The sequence below is a fragment of the Penicillium verhagenii genome (assembly GCF_028828195.1).
Source record: "Penicillium verhagenii strain IBT 33310 chromosome Unknown utg000003l_segment0_segment0, whole genome shotgun sequence".
Classification (NCBI taxonomy): Eukaryota; Fungi; Ascomycota; class Eurotiomycetes; order Eurotiales; family Aspergillaceae; genus Penicillium; species Penicillium verhagenii.
This window is the reverse complement of record NW_026643167.1, coordinates 490,493-507,062: the sequence shown is the minus strand read 5'-3', so window position 1 is coordinate 507,062 and position 16,570 is coordinate 490,493. Positions and strand designations below refer to the sequence as shown.

General features: G+C 48.5%; 9 protein-coding genes across 9 annotated transcripts; 6 read left to right on the top strand and 3 right to left on the bottom strand.

Moving 5' to 3' along the window:
• Nucleotides 1-393: 393 nt before the first annotated feature.
• Nucleotides 394-2,793, bottom strand: N7466_001599 (uncharacterized protein; the record flags this gene model as incomplete). Its single annotated transcript, XM_057160997.1, has 3 exons — nucleotides 394-1,893; nucleotides 1,961-2,298; nucleotides 2,379-2,793. The coding sequence occupies 3 exons, from the start codon at nucleotides 2,791-2,793 to the stop codon at nucleotides 394-396; spliced, it is 2,253 nt and encodes a 750-aa protein (XP_057024282.1).
• Nucleotides 2,794-3,336: 543 nt separating this feature from the next.
• N7466_001598 (SUR7/PalI family protein) lies at nucleotides 3,337-4,314 on the top strand (the record flags this gene model as incomplete). The annotated part of the gene is made up of 3 exons (XM_057160996.1): nucleotides 3,337-3,480; nucleotides 3,535-4,059; nucleotides 4,108-4,314. The coding sequence occupies 3 exons, from the start codon at nucleotides 3,337-3,339 to the stop codon at nucleotides 4,312-4,314; spliced, it is 876 nt and encodes a 291-aa protein (XP_057024281.1).
• A 314-nt stretch (nucleotides 4,315-4,628) lies between these two features.
• On the bottom strand, nucleotides 4,629-5,000 carry N7466_001597 (uncharacterized protein; the record flags this gene model as incomplete). The annotated part of the gene is made up of 1 exon (XM_057160995.1): nucleotides 4,629-5,000. The coding sequence occupies one exon, from the start codon at nucleotides 4,998-5,000 to the stop codon at nucleotides 4,629-4,631; it is 372 nt and encodes a 123-aa protein (XP_057024280.1).
• Nucleotides 5,001-5,385: 385 nt separating this feature from the next.
• On the top strand, nucleotides 5,386-6,096 carry N7466_001596 (uncharacterized protein; the record flags this gene model as incomplete). The annotated part of the gene is made up of 1 exon (XM_057160994.1): nucleotides 5,386-6,096. The coding sequence occupies one exon, from the start codon at nucleotides 5,386-5,388 to the stop codon at nucleotides 6,094-6,096; it is 711 nt and encodes a 236-aa protein (XP_057024279.1).
• A 1,068-nt stretch (nucleotides 6,097-7,164) lies between these two features.
• Nucleotides 7,165-7,905, top strand: N7466_001595 (uncharacterized protein; the record flags this gene model as incomplete). The annotated part of the gene is made up of 3 exons (XM_057160993.1): nucleotides 7,165-7,293; nucleotides 7,465-7,800; nucleotides 7,852-7,905. The coding sequence occupies 3 exons, from the start codon at nucleotides 7,165-7,167 to the stop codon at nucleotides 7,903-7,905; spliced, it is 519 nt and encodes a 172-aa protein (XP_057024278.1).
• Nucleotides 7,906-8,447: 542 nt separating this feature from the next.
• N7466_001594 (uncharacterized protein) lies at nucleotides 8,448-8,798 on the bottom strand (the record flags this gene model as incomplete). The annotated part of the gene is made up of 1 exon (XM_057160992.1): nucleotides 8,448-8,798. One exon carries the CDS (start codon nucleotides 8,796-8,798, stop codon nucleotides 8,448-8,450), a length of 351 nt encoding a protein of 116 aa, XP_057024277.1.
• A 1,268-nt stretch (nucleotides 8,799-10,066) lies between these two features.
• N7466_001593 (ankyrin repeat domain-containing protein) lies at nucleotides 10,067-10,705 on the top strand (the record flags this gene model as incomplete). Its single annotated transcript, XM_057160991.1, has 1 exon — nucleotides 10,067-10,705. One exon carries the CDS (start codon nucleotides 10,067-10,069, stop codon nucleotides 10,703-10,705), a length of 639 nt encoding a protein of 212 aa, XP_057024276.1.
• A 1,821-nt stretch (nucleotides 10,706-12,526) lies between these two features.
• On the top strand, nucleotides 12,527-13,067 carry N7466_001592 (uncharacterized protein; the record flags this gene model as incomplete). The annotated part of the gene is made up of 2 exons (XM_057160990.1): nucleotides 12,527-12,608; nucleotides 12,760-13,067. 2 exons carry the CDS (start codon nucleotides 12,527-12,529, stop codon nucleotides 13,065-13,067), a joined length of 390 nt encoding a protein of 129 aa, XP_057024275.1.
• A 1,010-nt stretch (nucleotides 13,068-14,077) lies between these two features.
• Nucleotides 14,078-14,299, top strand: N7466_001591 (uncharacterized protein; the record flags this gene model as incomplete). Its single annotated transcript, XM_057160989.1, has 1 exon — nucleotides 14,078-14,299. The coding sequence occupies one exon, from the start codon at nucleotides 14,078-14,080 to the stop codon at nucleotides 14,297-14,299; it is 222 nt and encodes a 73-aa protein (XP_057024274.1).
• Nucleotides 14,300-16,570: the final 2,271 nt, after the last annotated feature.

The following is a 16,570-nucleotide window of genomic DNA, read 5'->3' as shown; positions in this document are numbered from 1 at the left end:
TCGAATTGATTATATTCATGTACAATGCTCGGTGGATTCCTGGTGGAACATCAAAGTAAAGATTTTCCATTGGCTTGTCAGTAAAGACCTGTATAGCTCATTTCCAAACCATGATTGTAGAACTCCAAGGCATGTTCGCTTCCTGATCTGAAACCATGCTGGTCGTACCAAACTGCCTCTTAAGTGGAGGTCCATCCTGGGTCTACATATATTGAGATATCTCTTCTTCGCGATTGTAAAGAGGTATTGAAGAGACGAAGAAACACGGTGACTATTCATAACGAACCAGTCGGAGAAGCCTGAAATAAAGTCAACTTGTTTATATTTGTTTGCACTACGCCTGCCAGAACGACCCAAAATCTCACCAGTACAGTCGAAACCGCAATGTCTGCATCACACGCTGAATTCAAGATCAATCGTTTGTGGTCGGTTCCTCCTGTGAATTTTGGCTTTTTCTTCTTCGAGCCATGTCTTTGCCTCTTCCATCATTTCCTGTTCCATCTCTTCTCGTCCATCGATCCGTCGTCTTTTCCTCCCGGCGTCTACAAAAGCAGTCTCTGCGTTGAACTGTGCATGAAGTTCCGAAGCAGGATAGTCTAGATAGTGCGTAAAAATATGCTGTGGATAAATATAGCGAGGCATGTCAGATACCCTCCCAAGAAGAAATTCGGAACTGGTCCCAGGAGCGGGTTCGAGAACGAAAACTTCAAAATTATGTTGCGCCAGCCCGTTGCAGAATTCAGTCATGAATGACGGGTCAATCGGTAGGTATAAGGTCTCCCTGATCTCCTGAATCTTGACATGCATGATATATCCAATTAGCAAGCTTCCTGCTGAGGCTGAAATCATGGGAGCAAACGAGTCCGCCACGGGGGCAGATGAAGACGTCGGCAGGTTGCTCGGGGCTTCTGCCGTTGTGTGGGGCGCCGTCAGGGCGGTCGGATGATGGTGTCCTTCGGCGGTGTTGGCGTGATCGTCCCGTACCGCGGGATCTGCTTCGAAACCGCGATGCACGAACGTACCGCTCCCCCCACGGTCCATGAGATACCCAAAGAAAGCTTTAAAAACCCATCGGCGGAGGAATACTGCCGACACGCGCGTCGCTGTTTCAGGCTGCTGTAGCGACTCGGCTAACAGGGCGAACCAATCTGCCTGCCGCGTATTGGCAAAGGGTTTTCCACATCTCTTGGCGACATCAATTTCCTGCGAGGGATCCTCTGGGTAGTCGCAAGGCACCAGAGGCGGAAGTTCAATCACGGGCGACGATTGCGTCATGCTGCCGGGCGGTAGAAACCCCCTGGCTCTCAGGATACCACAGAAATGCTGCCACATGGCTGATCGGTGGAACGGAAAAGCTTGATCCGTGTCTTGGTCCGGCGTATGCTCATTGTCAGGGCTCCCGAGACATTTACGGCGCTGATGATCGGTCAACTCAAATCCATACTGGAAACTGAACCGCCAAAATTCCAGGAGATCTGACCGTAGACGTTCCTTCCTCAGCGATATCGGGATGGCAGTGTCGAAGATACTATACACCCCTGTGTCAATGGTGAAAATCTCATCGCGCGGCTGGATGAACAGTCGCTTCATAACACTCTGCGCGACTTCAAGGTAGATGCGATCCTTGAAAAACGTTTTCAGCGTTGGAATTGGATAATCGATTTTTTTCAATCGTTCCCAGATGTCCTTTCGATGATCCTCTTCAAACTCTGCAAAGAGCGTTCCCTCGTTCATTTGGAGTTGCAGGAACTGTAAGTCATTTGCGGAGAGCTTTGGCGAACGGGCTTGGATCAAACCAACGGTGACCCCGTCTATCAGAGGTAGTAGATCAGTCCTTCCCCCGACCAGTGTCAGGAATGTCTGGAAAATCAGGTCCCAGTAGCAGATCATTGGCTACATGCGGCATCCATGTTAGTCCGGATCCGCCCATGCATCTCAGGGCGACGGAATATTGACGTACCTCATCGCAGTGCATGGCGGTCACTTTATGTAGCAGTCCAATCCGCATGCCTTCCCAGAGTCCCCGGATGACCAGCAAGGAATTCAGCTTTCGATGGAGGGCCGCATTCTTGAAGAAACGTCGCAGGTATCCACCTTTTTTGCTGCCCGCCACGGCCTGCAATATGACCCACCAGTTGTTGGCAGCCAATTGGTCCTTGGGTCCATCCAGGTACCCTTCGTAGTAGTTGATTCGCTCGTATATCAACCCGTCGGGTGGTCGGTTGTCGTTTGGGTATCTTTCTTTTAAAGATTGGACGAACTTTTCCTGCAGAAGATCTCTGTCAAGATCTTGACCCTCTACGATGGTATCAGAAATGTCAGCTTCGGCCGCATCGAAGGGGGCTTATAGGGCAGAGCTTGTTGGCCACTCAACGTACCTTCATCGTCAGTCACGTAGACATCCACAATCCACCACTGGTCTTCCGGCTCGAGCTTCTTTCGGGCTGCTGTAATCAAATTCTCGTGATCCAACGCACGCAGTCGGTAGTCCAGGTCTACATTCAAGCTGGGCATAATGCCATTGCCGTAGCGCGGACTCACACGACGCTCCCAGTCAGATCGGGACACAACTACGGGCACATGGTTGTCTCTCATGAGCCGACGACAGCCTTGAATTTCCAGGGTCTTTTTCAAGCGCTGGACATTGTCACGGTCATCCATCCATGCGCGAAACCCTTTTTCGAATGTCAGGTGAGAGAGATGCACCCTGGCAGATAATTGGAAGTGACTTTGATGATACGAGAATAACTTGCGCTCCAGATCTGCCAATTCTGATTGACTTGTAGGCACCATGGTAGGCTCAGATTGGTTTTATAAAAGTGTATGAAAGTGCACTTGGAACCTGGAACAAGCATCTAGACACAGAGCATCGTCGCGAGGTGACTTTATATAAGGTCTAGGGGTCTTGTCGCCGAGATGGATATTTGAGGCGACTACGATGTCCTCATAAATAGATGGTTCAAACTATGCCTCACCATACCCTTGCTCCACGAAATTGTGTCGTCCACTTATTGAGGTCAATAGATTGGAGTTATTGCCCAGCTCGAGAGGAGCACTTGAATCTGGGCGACCATTTCATTTCTGTCGCGACGCTCAGCATTTAGATTGGACGCATCAGTTGTGGCAAGAAAAAGTTGACTTCCAAAGAAGACAGCAAATCACAAAGTGAGGCCGCAAGTTCACATTCACAAGATGTCGGCTTCGGGACACCGACCGCCTCTTCTTTACTTAATATGGACGCCTCTGCACGGGGTATTGCAGCTTGGAAAGACTTCATTCATCTCACTTGGATCATTTCTACCCCACTAGTCCGCTGCGACTTCTCGTGCAGCCATTATGAAGCTCCCCGGAGGAAGCAGATTGGACCAGATTATCTCGGCGATCGCGTTGTCTCTATCGGTGGCGGTTCTTGTCTGTCTGTCCGTTGTCTTTGTCGGCTGCACTTCATCATCTGCGCCGAATGGATTGTACTTTATGAAAGTGGGATACTCTTGCACTCTACATTGCATGAATCTTTGGCTAAACATGAAGTAGATCGATCTTACCGACTTTCCACAATTCGACCATTTGGTCATCCGTGACTCTCCCGCCATTCCCAATTTCCATCCCCCGGATATTAGCGAAGGAGCTGGCAACAGCTTCACCGACACGGCATCCGGCGTGTATGCTGGCGCGATAGACGCATCTGCGGCGGCCACATCAGCTGCTCAAGGCGCGATCCATGCTCAGTTGACAGAGTTGAAATCACATCTATTCCAATACTATTACGTTGGACTCTGGGGCTACTGCAAATCACGCGATGGCTCCAAGGCCGTGTGTTCGGAGCCTCGCACATCTTTCTCCTTTGATCTGTCTGCGGTGCTGGACTCTACGCCCGTCGAAATCGACAAAGTGCTGCCCAAGGTGGATGAAAAAGCCATCTCGGGCTATCAAAAGCTTTCGCATTGGATTGTCAGCCTTTACATTTCTGGATTTGTCTCCACCGTCTTGGTCGTTATTCTTGGGGCTCGGAGGACCTTTTGGGCTCGGGGAAACAGACTCCTTGCGTTGTCTTGTATAGTAAGTCACACTGGAACCGCCTTCATGGCAATTCTCTGACTTAAATAGGTTTCGGCATTGCTGATCGCTGTCGCCACGGTCGGAGTCACCGTGATGTACGGTCTTTTCACCGCGGGAATCAAGACAAGCTTGCATCCATTCGGGGTCCAGGCTGGCTTGGGAGGATCAATGCTCACACTAATATGGCTAGCCGCATCCTGCTCCGTTGGCGCGTTTTTCATATGGCTCATCCAGCCCTTTTGTTGTTGTATCTAATTGTCGCACTGGTGTATTCTCGCGGGCTGCGATCCAGGTCATGGGGCTCAAACGCGTCCTGTGGCCCTTTGGTGTTTGCTCTCACAGTTAATCTGGATGCCATGGGACCTGTAGATGCTAAAGCTTTGATTTTGTATTCTCGACTGATTTACATCGGTATGCTTTTCTGATGCCATCCGCAACAATTCGACGGCCCGGCTTTTGGCTGTTCCACAAGTAGCGAGACAAGATAGTGAATCACGAATTGACATGAAACAACCTTTCGCAAACAATCCCCAAACGCTCTTGCTAGTCCTTGTCAGCCGAGGCCCAACTTAGTATTTCTTGTCTCCGATCGCATGTCTGCCAAGCGAGGCGGTATTTGCATCGCTGTACAGCCTCTTTATGGGTTCCAAAACGTCCCGAGCGGAGAAGACGAGATCAATCGGGCACAGCTCTTCGCAAGTAGCTTGCGCCTCGCATGCCTGCTCAATCAAGCCGAAAACATTGTTCTGAAGCTGCCATAAGACCCGGTGGACGGAGTAGGCCGAATGATCGCCATCTGATTTATAGATGCTCCGTAGTTCGTTGGACGTCTGTTCTGCGAGGTCTTGCAGTGATTTGAACAGGGCATAGCAATCGCGATAGTACGCGTTCTGTGCCCGCTGTCGACCAAGCTCACGAATAATGTGCTCGTTAACATTCATCTTTGCACGCGGCGGAATTTGCAAAGGATTGAAGGCGTGGACGTGCTATCTCGGCACCGTGAGATTGACAAATAGCCCCGACTGGCTCTGGCATTCGAATAAACAGTCGATCAATTGATGAAGACTGGTGAGCTGGGAAAGATTCAGTGAAGCTGGTGATTCGAAAGTTAGTTCAACTGGGGATCTTTGGAGGGCCTCACTTTAGCATTTGATGTGTGATGTGGGATTTTCCTTCCCATTTCAGAATCATGTTCTGTGATCAACGGAATTCGCAAAGGGTCTTCACAGCCATACGGGTTATCAACATGCTCTGTTCTCCTGTCTATAAATTCAGAGATGCCCCCATCAATACTTCGCAGCAGAGTATTTCAGTTTCATCTTCGCAATGAGTGCAATTAGTCCCCAAGACCTTCCCGATCGCGTGCTCGGTGCCATCATCTGTGGCTTTGGCCTTTCTTACTTCATCATTTTTCTCCTTCAGTTTCTCCTTTTCCACTTTCCCTCGTCGCAAAATGACATCCCCGAAGCTCTGGCGGTGATTGCGTTTGGTGTGGGTGTCATGCTTTGGCACCTAGGTGTCTTCTTCCATCGGACTTTCCGCATATCCCACGAGAGGTCGAATCAGCAACAGCCAAGACTTCAAGCTGGGGTCATTTTCTTGATTTGGACGGCGGCAATTCCTACCATTGTCTTTCTCTTTCCAGCTCAGCCATGGCTACAGCTAGGATATACATCGGCTTTGGCTGTCATCGCGTTTGGAAGCCTACCGCAAGGGCTCCTTTATGATGAGAACAACCAGAAACCTTCCGACACCTCTTCCATTCATCTGGCATCGGTGATCATGTTGTCTTTGACGCCGACAATTCATGCCCTGGCCGAACCAGTGACCGGCGCTTCGCCATTGGCGATGGCTTTTGGTCGAATGGTCATCATCGGTTCCTTGTCTTTCGCCTTCTATTTTCTCGAGCCCCTGGAGCGCATCGGGCTCGCCCGGATCTGGCAGCTCAGTTTTCACGGGATGCACATGATGTTGACATACAGCCTCGTGGCGTACTCCAAAGCAGTGATGCAAGCCGCGGTCGCTCGAATGTCGTGATCTGCAGTGAACAGCCTTCCCCAACACATGTGACAGTCCTTGGCGCCAATTTCATTTCTTTGGGCATTCCCTCTGTGAGAATGCAGGAAATGATGAGCGCTGGGATACTTGGGAAGCTTCCTGCAATTGCGCCTACCGCACGTTCGTTTTCTCGGCTATGAATCGAATTTCAAGCCGTCATATTGCCGCGTCGTCTTTAAATGTTGCACCTTAGAAAATCAGCCACAATTACACTCATTATTTAAAGCAATTATGCCCTTGGGATTTGACTCTTTAAAATGAGAAATACGCCTTGCTTGCCAGACAACAATCGATAAAATTGTTTTCCCGTGGGTTGTTCCAATAATGCGGTTGGCGATGTATGTGCGTTTGTACTGTACCCAGGCAGAAATATATCTTCAAGCTCTGAGATTTGGGTATCCAGTACAGTCCCACCGGTGGGTCACACTCCAGACCTGTAGGCACATGTTCCTTGTAAGGATGTCTACAGCATTCAGAAGTAAAGTCATCGTTAGTGAAGTATAAGCACCGCGCCTGGAATAGAAGGTCTGGTTCTTTTGCGAAACACTCAGTGCATTATCAGCCAAGACGCTGGACTTCAAAGTATCAATTATCCTTGCAAGTTTTGTTATATCTTTGAAGCCTCTAGCACATACACGTACCCAGGAGGTGACCAAAATGCTATTGTATTCGCACAATCTGTTCAAAGTTACCTTGCATTTTCAGAAAGTGAGACATTTAGTTGTCAAATTTCTACCTTGCCTCAACTATAGCGAGATTCTCTAAACGTGTTCATTGTGAGGGTGGATTTTTGCGAGATAGCCAAATTTAGAGCCCTAACATACCCTTCATTCACCAGGATAAAAGCAGCAACTTTGTAGGTGCCGCCTATTCTGGAACATATGGTATCAGTATTCTGCGGGCGGTCGAAGAAAGCGAGGAAAGTTCCCAAAGTTCGAAGGACAACTTTTTGAAACCATCATGAAAGATCAATTGTATGGCTATGGCTCAGGTACATAAAGGCTCCCGCTCACTAGACAAAGGTCAAGTCTTCTTTCGTCCGAAAGCATGACCATGATTTCCAAGCAGAATGTCCCACCCGTTCTGGTGACCGTGATCCTGCTGCTCAGCCTGATCAGGCTGTTTCTGTTGTGTCGCTTTGGGTCCAAATGGTCCGCCTACAAGATCGATTATGCTGTGGGTACGACCTCTTGCATTCTATTTACTGTACTTTCTGGCCTCTTCTGGAGCGAACGATCTCTTTTGTGGAGCCAGATACTGCTTTGGCTTTCGACAATACTACCACCCCTTCAAGTAGTAGGTCTTGCAGATCCCTTCTGAGATGACGTCTGAGCTAAGGTGTTGCAGTTTCTTCGAATAAACTCTCAGCAGCACCGATTTGACGCGACACCGCGAATGCTCCTTATCCTAGCCCGAGTTCTCGTCATACTCTCTACCGTGGCCAAACTGGCAATCGCGCTTGTTGGCGGTTTTATTCTAGACTCTGCCCATCAAGGTGGTCTCTTCATTCTCTGCGTTGACTATTTGGGAGCGACGATGTGGTATTGGTGGCTCCTTCAGCATGAAACTGAAGGCCAGACGACCTTCAGGCGGGTCTCATACTATTTAGCGGCTCTGACGCTGATGTTGCTGGTCATTGCAATTGTCGGCATTCTGCGGGTATCGTGGGTAATCGCACTTGAGGTAAGTTCGCTCGTCTCTTGCGGATGGCTGTCAGAAGCTGACAAGAAATAGACCCAGCTGATCACCATTTTTATTTGGGCATCACTTGAAAGATTAGTCGTGTGAGCGGCACGGCTTCATGTAACTTGTTTGTTGGAGATATAGGTCCAATGGAGGTGGGCTTTGGGGAGAAGGCTTTGATTTAGATCGGGGCTCTCTGTAGTCTTTTGCGTGAAAGACTTTAAGGTCCGAATGAATTGTTGCAATATAATTGTCAAGAAATATTGTTCTCGTAAATAGTAAAAGTATCCGGTCTGTTGTATAATGTTCTTACTGGGCCAGCCTTTGGAGCTTTTGGGAAACTCTGGCGACACATCTTGGGGAAATCTGGTATTAAGAGACGACTCTCTTGGGAAAAATATCATGTTCATAATTACCAGACGCATTGAGACTGCCTTCGGGGTTTCGGAATGATCAATATTCCGCAGCTTTTGGAAAGTTCTTAGAATTAAGGGAATGGAAACTATTCATTGATGAAGCTACTTTGATATAAGGCCGTTACAGAAATATCCCACAATAATTGCTGTAAATAAAAATAACATAGCGTATTCGCTATTCTCAACTGTGGACCCCGTCATTCTCCTCATTTGTTCTCGTGTTGCCAGTGACTAGACACGCCGGTGTGGTTTCGGGCGCAGTCTTCGCATCCAGTCTAGCCTCAGAGCTTCCTTGGTGGGTTCTTTGGATCGCTTTCTCTCAATGGGACCCTTCCGGTCAACGTCCGGCTGGCCGAGTAGGAGCGATAATCGTTGCCCATGGGTTTGGCTCCGAATCCGCATTCGAATGGTCATCTTTGCAGCTTTCCGGATCTTAAGCCATTGGGAAACAGCGGAAGTATCTCGCTCGCACCGAGGAGAAATGTCATCGTTTGGAGAGTCGAGAGTCTCTCCCAGAAGCATCACCCGCTCAGGATCGTTCTTGACACCTTGGCGGCTGGACGAGCGAGTTCTTGGAGCCATTACAAGGAGGAACAAGACTGTCAGATGTGGTGGAGGCTTGGGAATTCTTCTTTACAGAAAGCAAAGAAGTGATAGATGTGGTGGGGATGATGAAAATCTGCTATAATTTATACCCCAGACTCAAAGGTGGAGGTTATTTGGAAAGTCACAGGAGTCAAAAATTGCGCCTCTATATGGGTACAATTTGCTACGAATGCCGTCCCTGGTGGCCCAAATATCGGAAGAGAAGGACGCAAGATAATGGGCCACATGAGATTATTCTTGCACTGATCTGCGCCTCACTATGGTAGTCTCAACTACAAAGAAATCCGGGTATGGCGCGATGTGATTTTTAGATTGACTTCGATTTCTAATTGCGCTCGAGAAGTTGGTCTGATATTGCACAGCAGATGGTCTTGGAAAAAGAAATAGCTTAAGAGGTTTCAACACAGTGTCAATTCAGCCATGACCCCAGTCATGTCGAGTCAAAAGGATGAGCAAACAGTCCAAGACATAATTTACACTCGGAATGAGCGCTTCATCAGTATGTTACCACTAACTGATCCTGTACGCATCAACTGGAGGTCCGATATTAATTTCAAGATGTTTACACATTTACACCGGGTGGCTTTTTGAGCATGATTCAAGCCTCCTCTATCTTACTGACACTGCGTCCATGGGGTACAAATGATTCATAGAGAACATAGTTTGAGTAAATACGGTAATAAAGCAGACATGCTATTGTGTATAGTATACTGTAGAAATCTCCACCCCCAGCAAATGATTAATTTTAAACTAGATCTTGAACTCAATCAGTACCATACCGACAGTCAGATCAAGGAGGGCTCACGGAAGACAGTACCTAGCTGCCGGGAGCATAGCTTTAGATCCTAAATGGTGGCATAAATGGTCCTCGGAGCACGAAAGTGGATCCTGGGAGCAGATTGATGCTTTTCCAACGAGCTTTCTTGCATTACCAAAACTATAATAAAGTCTTAGCTAGATGTTATGAATATTATCATTCTTGTTGAGTAGTACTAGTGGAATGTCACGCACGTTATACCACAACGAATGCTTGAAAGGAACGTTCACGTCGGCACTTACCAATGCAACATATTTACACAAGAATGCAGTCTACAAGTATGATATGGATCTATGAGCTACTCTCTACTAATCTCACTGATGATCTTGCGGGCATATATAGAGCCACATCCAGGTCTTCATGTTCGTCGATCTACATTACGTCTTATCTCTCATTTTTATACAATTCGTCCAACCTTACCACTACCATGCCACCCGCTTCATCCTACCATGGCCCGGCACTGCTTAAAGAAAGGCAACGATTCCTAAAACCTGACGGGCTCCAAAAGTACCTCTGCAGATGCACTACGGATATCAACAGTATTCATGGAAGACACACGCCCTTGATGCTTGCCGTGCAAGCGAGGGATCACCAGGCTGTCGATCTCCTGTTGGAGTGTGATGATCTTCGTCCGTCTTTAAGCAATTATTATGGTCAGACTGCTCTGTCGATGGCCATCACACAAGGCAGTGTCTCGATCGTCCAGCAGCTGCTTCGCCGCAAAGATATTGAGTTCTACAGCGAAGATCCGAAAGTCCAGCAACCCCTCCTGGTGGCTCTAGAATACCGACAGCGTGAAATTTTGGAAATGTTATTGGGAGATTCTCGGGCCAAGATCAATAGGAAGGATCACCGCGGCCAAACAATCCTGCATCTGGCTGTTATCTACGGAGATCTTCGCGCCGTTGCAAGCCTTGCGAGAGAGGAGCTGGTTGATGTCGATTGTCCCGATCTTCTAGGGGAGTCGCCCCTCATGTTGGCTGCGAAGCTCCATGCCTGCGATCAGCCCAACAACGTCAAGATTCACAATTGTCTGCTCTCGCGATCCAAAGTCAGGGTAAATTAGCGAGATCAAGGGGTCCATCTGTCCTTTCACATGCCGTGAAGACTTTCAATACCGAACTGATCCAGTCACTCGGCTTTTTTCGATCGGATCCCAAACACGGGGCAGCGATGGGACCACTTCACTGGCCCCGGTAGGGGCCAGAAGCCAATTCCCAACCGTCAAAATTCGATCTACTCAAACTAGCCAGCTACGGTATAGGTTACATACCTGCTCCAAGCATATGCGAAGGGCAATTATGAGATAGAGCTTGAGGTCAGGCAGGCCATGATGCATTAGCAACCGGAAGATTATTCTTGATATGTAACTTTATTCCCAACTACCAGGTGTCTAATCTATGCGCATTCAGAGAACATGTTATGAGCAGCATATGTACACGAGCTCGCTATTAATATCGATTTTAGAGAGAGACAAGGTTCTAGAGCTAACTTGTAAGTCCGGTCAAGGATGAAGTTCCGTGGCTCGTGGTCCAGGATGTTACATCGACAGTGGGTCTTGCGCCACATGGGAATTCTAGAAAGTGATCCACGCCTTTCTAGGGTACAGGCTGGCAGCTGATTTGCCAGGCACGGTGGGATGCTTTTGAGTCACAGTAGGCTCTCCGCAACAAGCCAGGGCCCTTGATTCCTCAGTAGACCAGCCAATCAAGATTGCTCAAAACAGGTAGAGTAGGGCCCGTAGCCTGGTCGGTCAGAATGATTGTGTGGCCGAGCCAGCCAATCGGAAGTCTTGCAAAGATACTCGTGAACCTCAGGTTTTACCCTGCCACGTGCGTCGATTGCAGAGAGATGAACAAGAGAGTATTTTCTATGTTCGTAGTCATTGATTGACCTCATGATCGAGAATTTGCCAATGGCCAAGGCAATCGTCCTGAGTAGGGTGCATAACTTAGATGAGAATTAGAGAGTGGGACGGGGAGATCGAAATGATCGGCCGGCACCTTAAACCTTATTTGGCACGTGGGTTGCGTCGATCGAAACCAGCTGGTCCAAGAACGGCTCCGTTCCACACCGGAGACCAATTGGGCAATGACCACGATACCGTGAATACCGTGAGTTAATATGAGGCAGCATGTAGTGAGCGACAGAGAGCAGCGCTACACAGTAATACGTGGGAGAGTATCGATTAAGAACCGACTGAGACGTCAGATCTCCTTACAATGTTTGGATCCGGATGAGTATCATTAATGCGTTCACCCGCTCCTTCCCCCTCGACATAGCCATCATCTAATAATGCCGTATTCGCAGCTCACAGTCGGTCGCAAAGATTATCCCCATAGCCCCGAAGGTGTTTGCTTCCGCTACCTATTTTAGCTTGAGAAGCATACGCAACGCTAGATACCCGCACTGCTCCTGCCTAGGGAGGATGCCTGAAATTTCTAAGGTCTTCTCTCATCAAGTCAGCTGGCCAAATCATTGCCATCAAGAATCTTGACGCTCTTTTGCGACGCATCGCAGCAAGCATGTTGCACACAGATCGTTCTTGCGGAGCGGCGCCCGCTCTCCTTCAACCCTGGTCCCAAGGTCCAGTCTTTTCAAGCATCTTGCTTTACATTACAGTACCCATTGGGTTCTCAGACGGATGTGAACAAGAATAAGGCGCGTTGCGGAAGCTTTTTACATCAATGCACGACAATGATTGCAGTAGTACTCATAATTGATGTGCATGTCGAATGCGTTCAGCTCTCTTTGAATGCTGTATTGTAATACATCTGTCGCAACTTGCAGCGCAACGCAATTTCATTGCCATAGCAATCATACTGTACCCATGGATTCCAATTCATCAATTCTGGTACCCAGTTGCCAAAGTAACCCACCGCAAGAAATGGAGAGTCTGGATGATCGGTTTGGCGGAACCAAGGGCTGGTCCCCCGGGCAACATGAGGCCAACCACGGATCCATGGGAGGTGCGTCTTCTGGCCAAAGATTGTCAAGAAACTTTTCCAATGCCCTCCAAAATCGGTGGCCATTCCTATGGATTTGCACAGGGGGTTTCTATGAAGAGACGTAGCCGACTTGACATAAAAGGCGCGAGATTTCCGGCCCAAAAAAAATCAGGACTTTCCTCCTCACACTCCCGTGTGTCATTGTTTCCATCTCTTGTCTGCAGGCTTGAGGGTTTCCGTGGCCACGGGTCCGCAGTACAAGCTCTGCGTCACCAAACATGCTTCGCAGGACGGGCTCTGCGATACCAACTGTTCCCCGCAGGACGGGCTCTGCGACATCAACTGTTCCCCGCAGGACGGGCTCTGCGATACCAACTGTTCCCCGCAGGACGGGCTCTGCGATACCAACTGTTCCCCGCAGGAGACCGCTGCATCACCAAGTTCTCCGCAGGGGGAAGCTGCGACACCAAGGAACTCTAGCGAATTGCAGGCACCTCTACGTGGTGCTAGGGACCAGTATTCAACTCTCGCTCTGCAGTTGAAGAAGCCAAGACCTGCTCCAACATGGATAGTTCACTTGTGTAGGTTCGGGCCATGGGCGAAGAGACTGGCAGTAGGGCCAGGAGAGCGCATTCCAGGGTCTGTTTTCACTCCAAGATAGCGTTATATAGAGAACGAATAAACCCAGCATTTTGCTGTTACCGAATTCGCCGTGCATTGTAGTATCAAGTCCAGAATCCGGTCTCATGAAATCTATACACATCCAGAGGATGTATACGCACGTCCAGGCTGTCAAAAACCAGCACACTTGGGCAAGAACGCATGCTTCACGTCTGTCTCAGTGGTCAGGAAACCCATGTTGACTGTTGAGGTTGGCTTTGGTGGTGACGGGTAGATGCGGTGATCCATAGTCCGGTGGCAACCAGTGTGTAATCACGATAGTTGACTGAGCGTCTTGAACCGTTGAATGAGCCTGCGTAAACGGTTGACCCAGTGGTGAATGTTGGAGCCTGCTTTGATAAACAATGGAGCACGTTTTCATAAACAGTTGAATGAGCGTGCGTAAATAGTTGAGCCTGCTCTGATAAACAGTCGACCGGCATTCTTAAACAGTTGTTCGGCTTTCTAAACAGGTGAGCCTGATCTAATAAACAGTTGAATGACCATTTGTAAACAGGTGAGCCTATTCTCGTCAACAGTTGACCGATTGTCTAAACAGTTGACCGATTGTCTAAACAGTTGACCGACTGTCTAAACAGTTGAGCCGGCTGTTTAAACGGTTAACCGGCTTCATCAACACTTAAACGGCTTTGTCAACAGTTGACCGGCTTTTCAACACTTGAAATGCTGTGCAAACACTTGAATGAGCGTTGGTAAACAATCGAGCACGACGTCATGAACGGTGACCAGCTCAGAAACGGTGACCAGCTTAGAAATGGTGACTAGCTTGAAACGATGACTAGCTTGAAACGGTGACCACCTTAGTAACGATGACCAGCTTAGAAACGGTGATCAGCCTGGAAATTAGTGACCAGCACTGGAAACAATTTGTCGATGATGACAGTGTCGACGCGTCGATGAGCAGACCGTCAATCCTGAGTCTGGACGCGTTGTTGTCAAACGGAGCGAGGCGCTCAGGCGGTGTGTCATCCCTCGCGCACGCTCCATCCTATTTGGAAGATCCCACCCACAGTACTGTATTTGTCTTATAGGCCAACAGCCTTTGTCAAGTCCTGCTTGACAAGTAAATGACTTGTGGCATACGGCCGATAATTATATTTCATACAGAAAGCTAGATTATGTCAAAAATCCTTATAATCTACACCAAGAATCCACTCGGCTCAAACTTCCAGATATATATATATACCATATGTGTACAATATATGACACCTCCTTAAATGAATCAACAACATTTTTTGAACTACGTATGCTATTTTATGACATCCAAATCGCACGCCTGACTAAAAATTCTAGCGGTCTCATAGAAATATGACCAATGAAGTCTACACCAGTCTCCTCTGGGTACAAATGCGACACATCATGAGACAATTGGCATTAACTTAATTCGAAGTCGACCACGTATAATACAAACATAAAGCTAATGCTCGACAACCCGACCGGCTACAAACCTGAGTCCCACATCGCTGCGCGTGAGCCCTAGATCCGATGAAATGACACCATTCACGTCTTTTGTGTACGGTCACGTTGCGAGCTTTCCCTGTCCCACACAATAACAAGGCTATCATAATACGACCGTCGAACAACATGATATACTGCACGTGTCTCATTAAAAGTAGTCATCAGTCTACGGAAAGGATATATCATCAAGGTCTCATCAGGGCAACTACGTAGGCGGAAGCAACATGCAAGACGAAAGCATAATCATCTGCATCACTGGCCTAGAATTTGCCCCGTATGACGAGCACTCGTCTTCAAACTAGATGAAAGCATCTGAAAATACTACGAAAGAACCTCAAGTCGCTCTTCATCAGTCAGCAGCTCACGCGGAACATAAGATGAGCCTAAAAGGCAAGTTAACGACTCGTGGTGATCATGCACTGCGAGACATCAGAGATACCGAGCTTGCATATCGCACCTCATCATCCTGGCGCAACTCTCACTGCTGTACCAGAATGACAGGTAATTGAGCTAGATGTCCAGCACCAATAAGCAAGACTCCTCCTTTGTTCTGCCACGGCAGTACGACGGGTAGCCTTACACAATTATGGCTTCCTCTTCGTAGATCCCCACACCCACCAGAGTGAAATCCTGGGTGAAACTGATATCACCGAGTACAGAATTCTCTGAATTTTTCGAATCGCCAATAAAATGGGCATGGATTTTTGGAAGCTCAAATCGACTTCTCTTCAGCAACATCGGGGCCGGGGCCATATATCACGTGATCGGATGGCAGGGGGTGTTTGGAAACCATGGTGCCATTCGGGCCAGCAACCGACAAGAATCGCGAGAGATCCATTTCATTTGAACGGCTCGAGCAGGACCGTAATTTGATCGAAACTGCGAGAGACGGCGCCAATTTATAAAACCTTGCATGAGATCTCCCAGACTTCAGGACGACTGATATGATCAAGAAAAGGCTTTCTGCAGTGCTGAGAACTAAAAGACTGTATGCAAGCTTCTCGACTGAGAACACCGGCGGTGGCTCCGTGAATGATTTGTCAATCGGGCCAGAGTTGCCAAGCTTGCAGACTGCACTGCATGGCTGGGCAGATGTGGCTTCATGTCACCCACATTTGGACATGATCGCTCCACCGACAAACCATCGAGTACCAGCGGGCACGATGTCATACGTGCCGCTTGTCATACGTGCCGCTTGGTAATCACGTCCAATCAGCTCTTGAACAGAGTCCATCCATCAAGATTCTCATTGCATGAAATGAATCCCTGTGTTGAACCTCCACTCAAGTTCCGAGTATCGTCGACTCTCGACCGAGAAGGTTTGTCCAAGCATGAGGATGGCAACTGCTAGCGTGTCATCGCAAATGCCAAGTGGATCAGGCTGGAATGCATATTCGCTCGACTGCAGTGTCAGTGTCCGTGGAAATCGTTAGAAGTCGGCCGTGCATGTAGACAGGGCTTTGCGGACAAAAAAAAACACGTTCAACAGATGAGCTACTTACAGTGAGCAAGAATGTCGAATGGTGTCAGCGCTGGCACGTTATGGATGGAAACACAGCGTCGCGTCTCCGAAGCGAGAACGGTTGGCATTGGCGTGCCCGTCCATTGGCAAGAAGCTGCTATTGATCCAACCCGGCGGCAAAGGCGGTGAGGTCGTCCCAGACGCGCGGTGCAGTATTGTTTACGCGACGTCCTGCGGAGTTGGTCCGCACATGACAGTGGCCTTGTCAGAAAAGATTCTCATTCACAACTCTTCATGTTCGAGTGCCTAATGCTGGGCTTGTTCATGTGATGCTCGGTTGACAATACAGACCACGCTTTGGCGTGCTTCTGCCGGTCTCCAA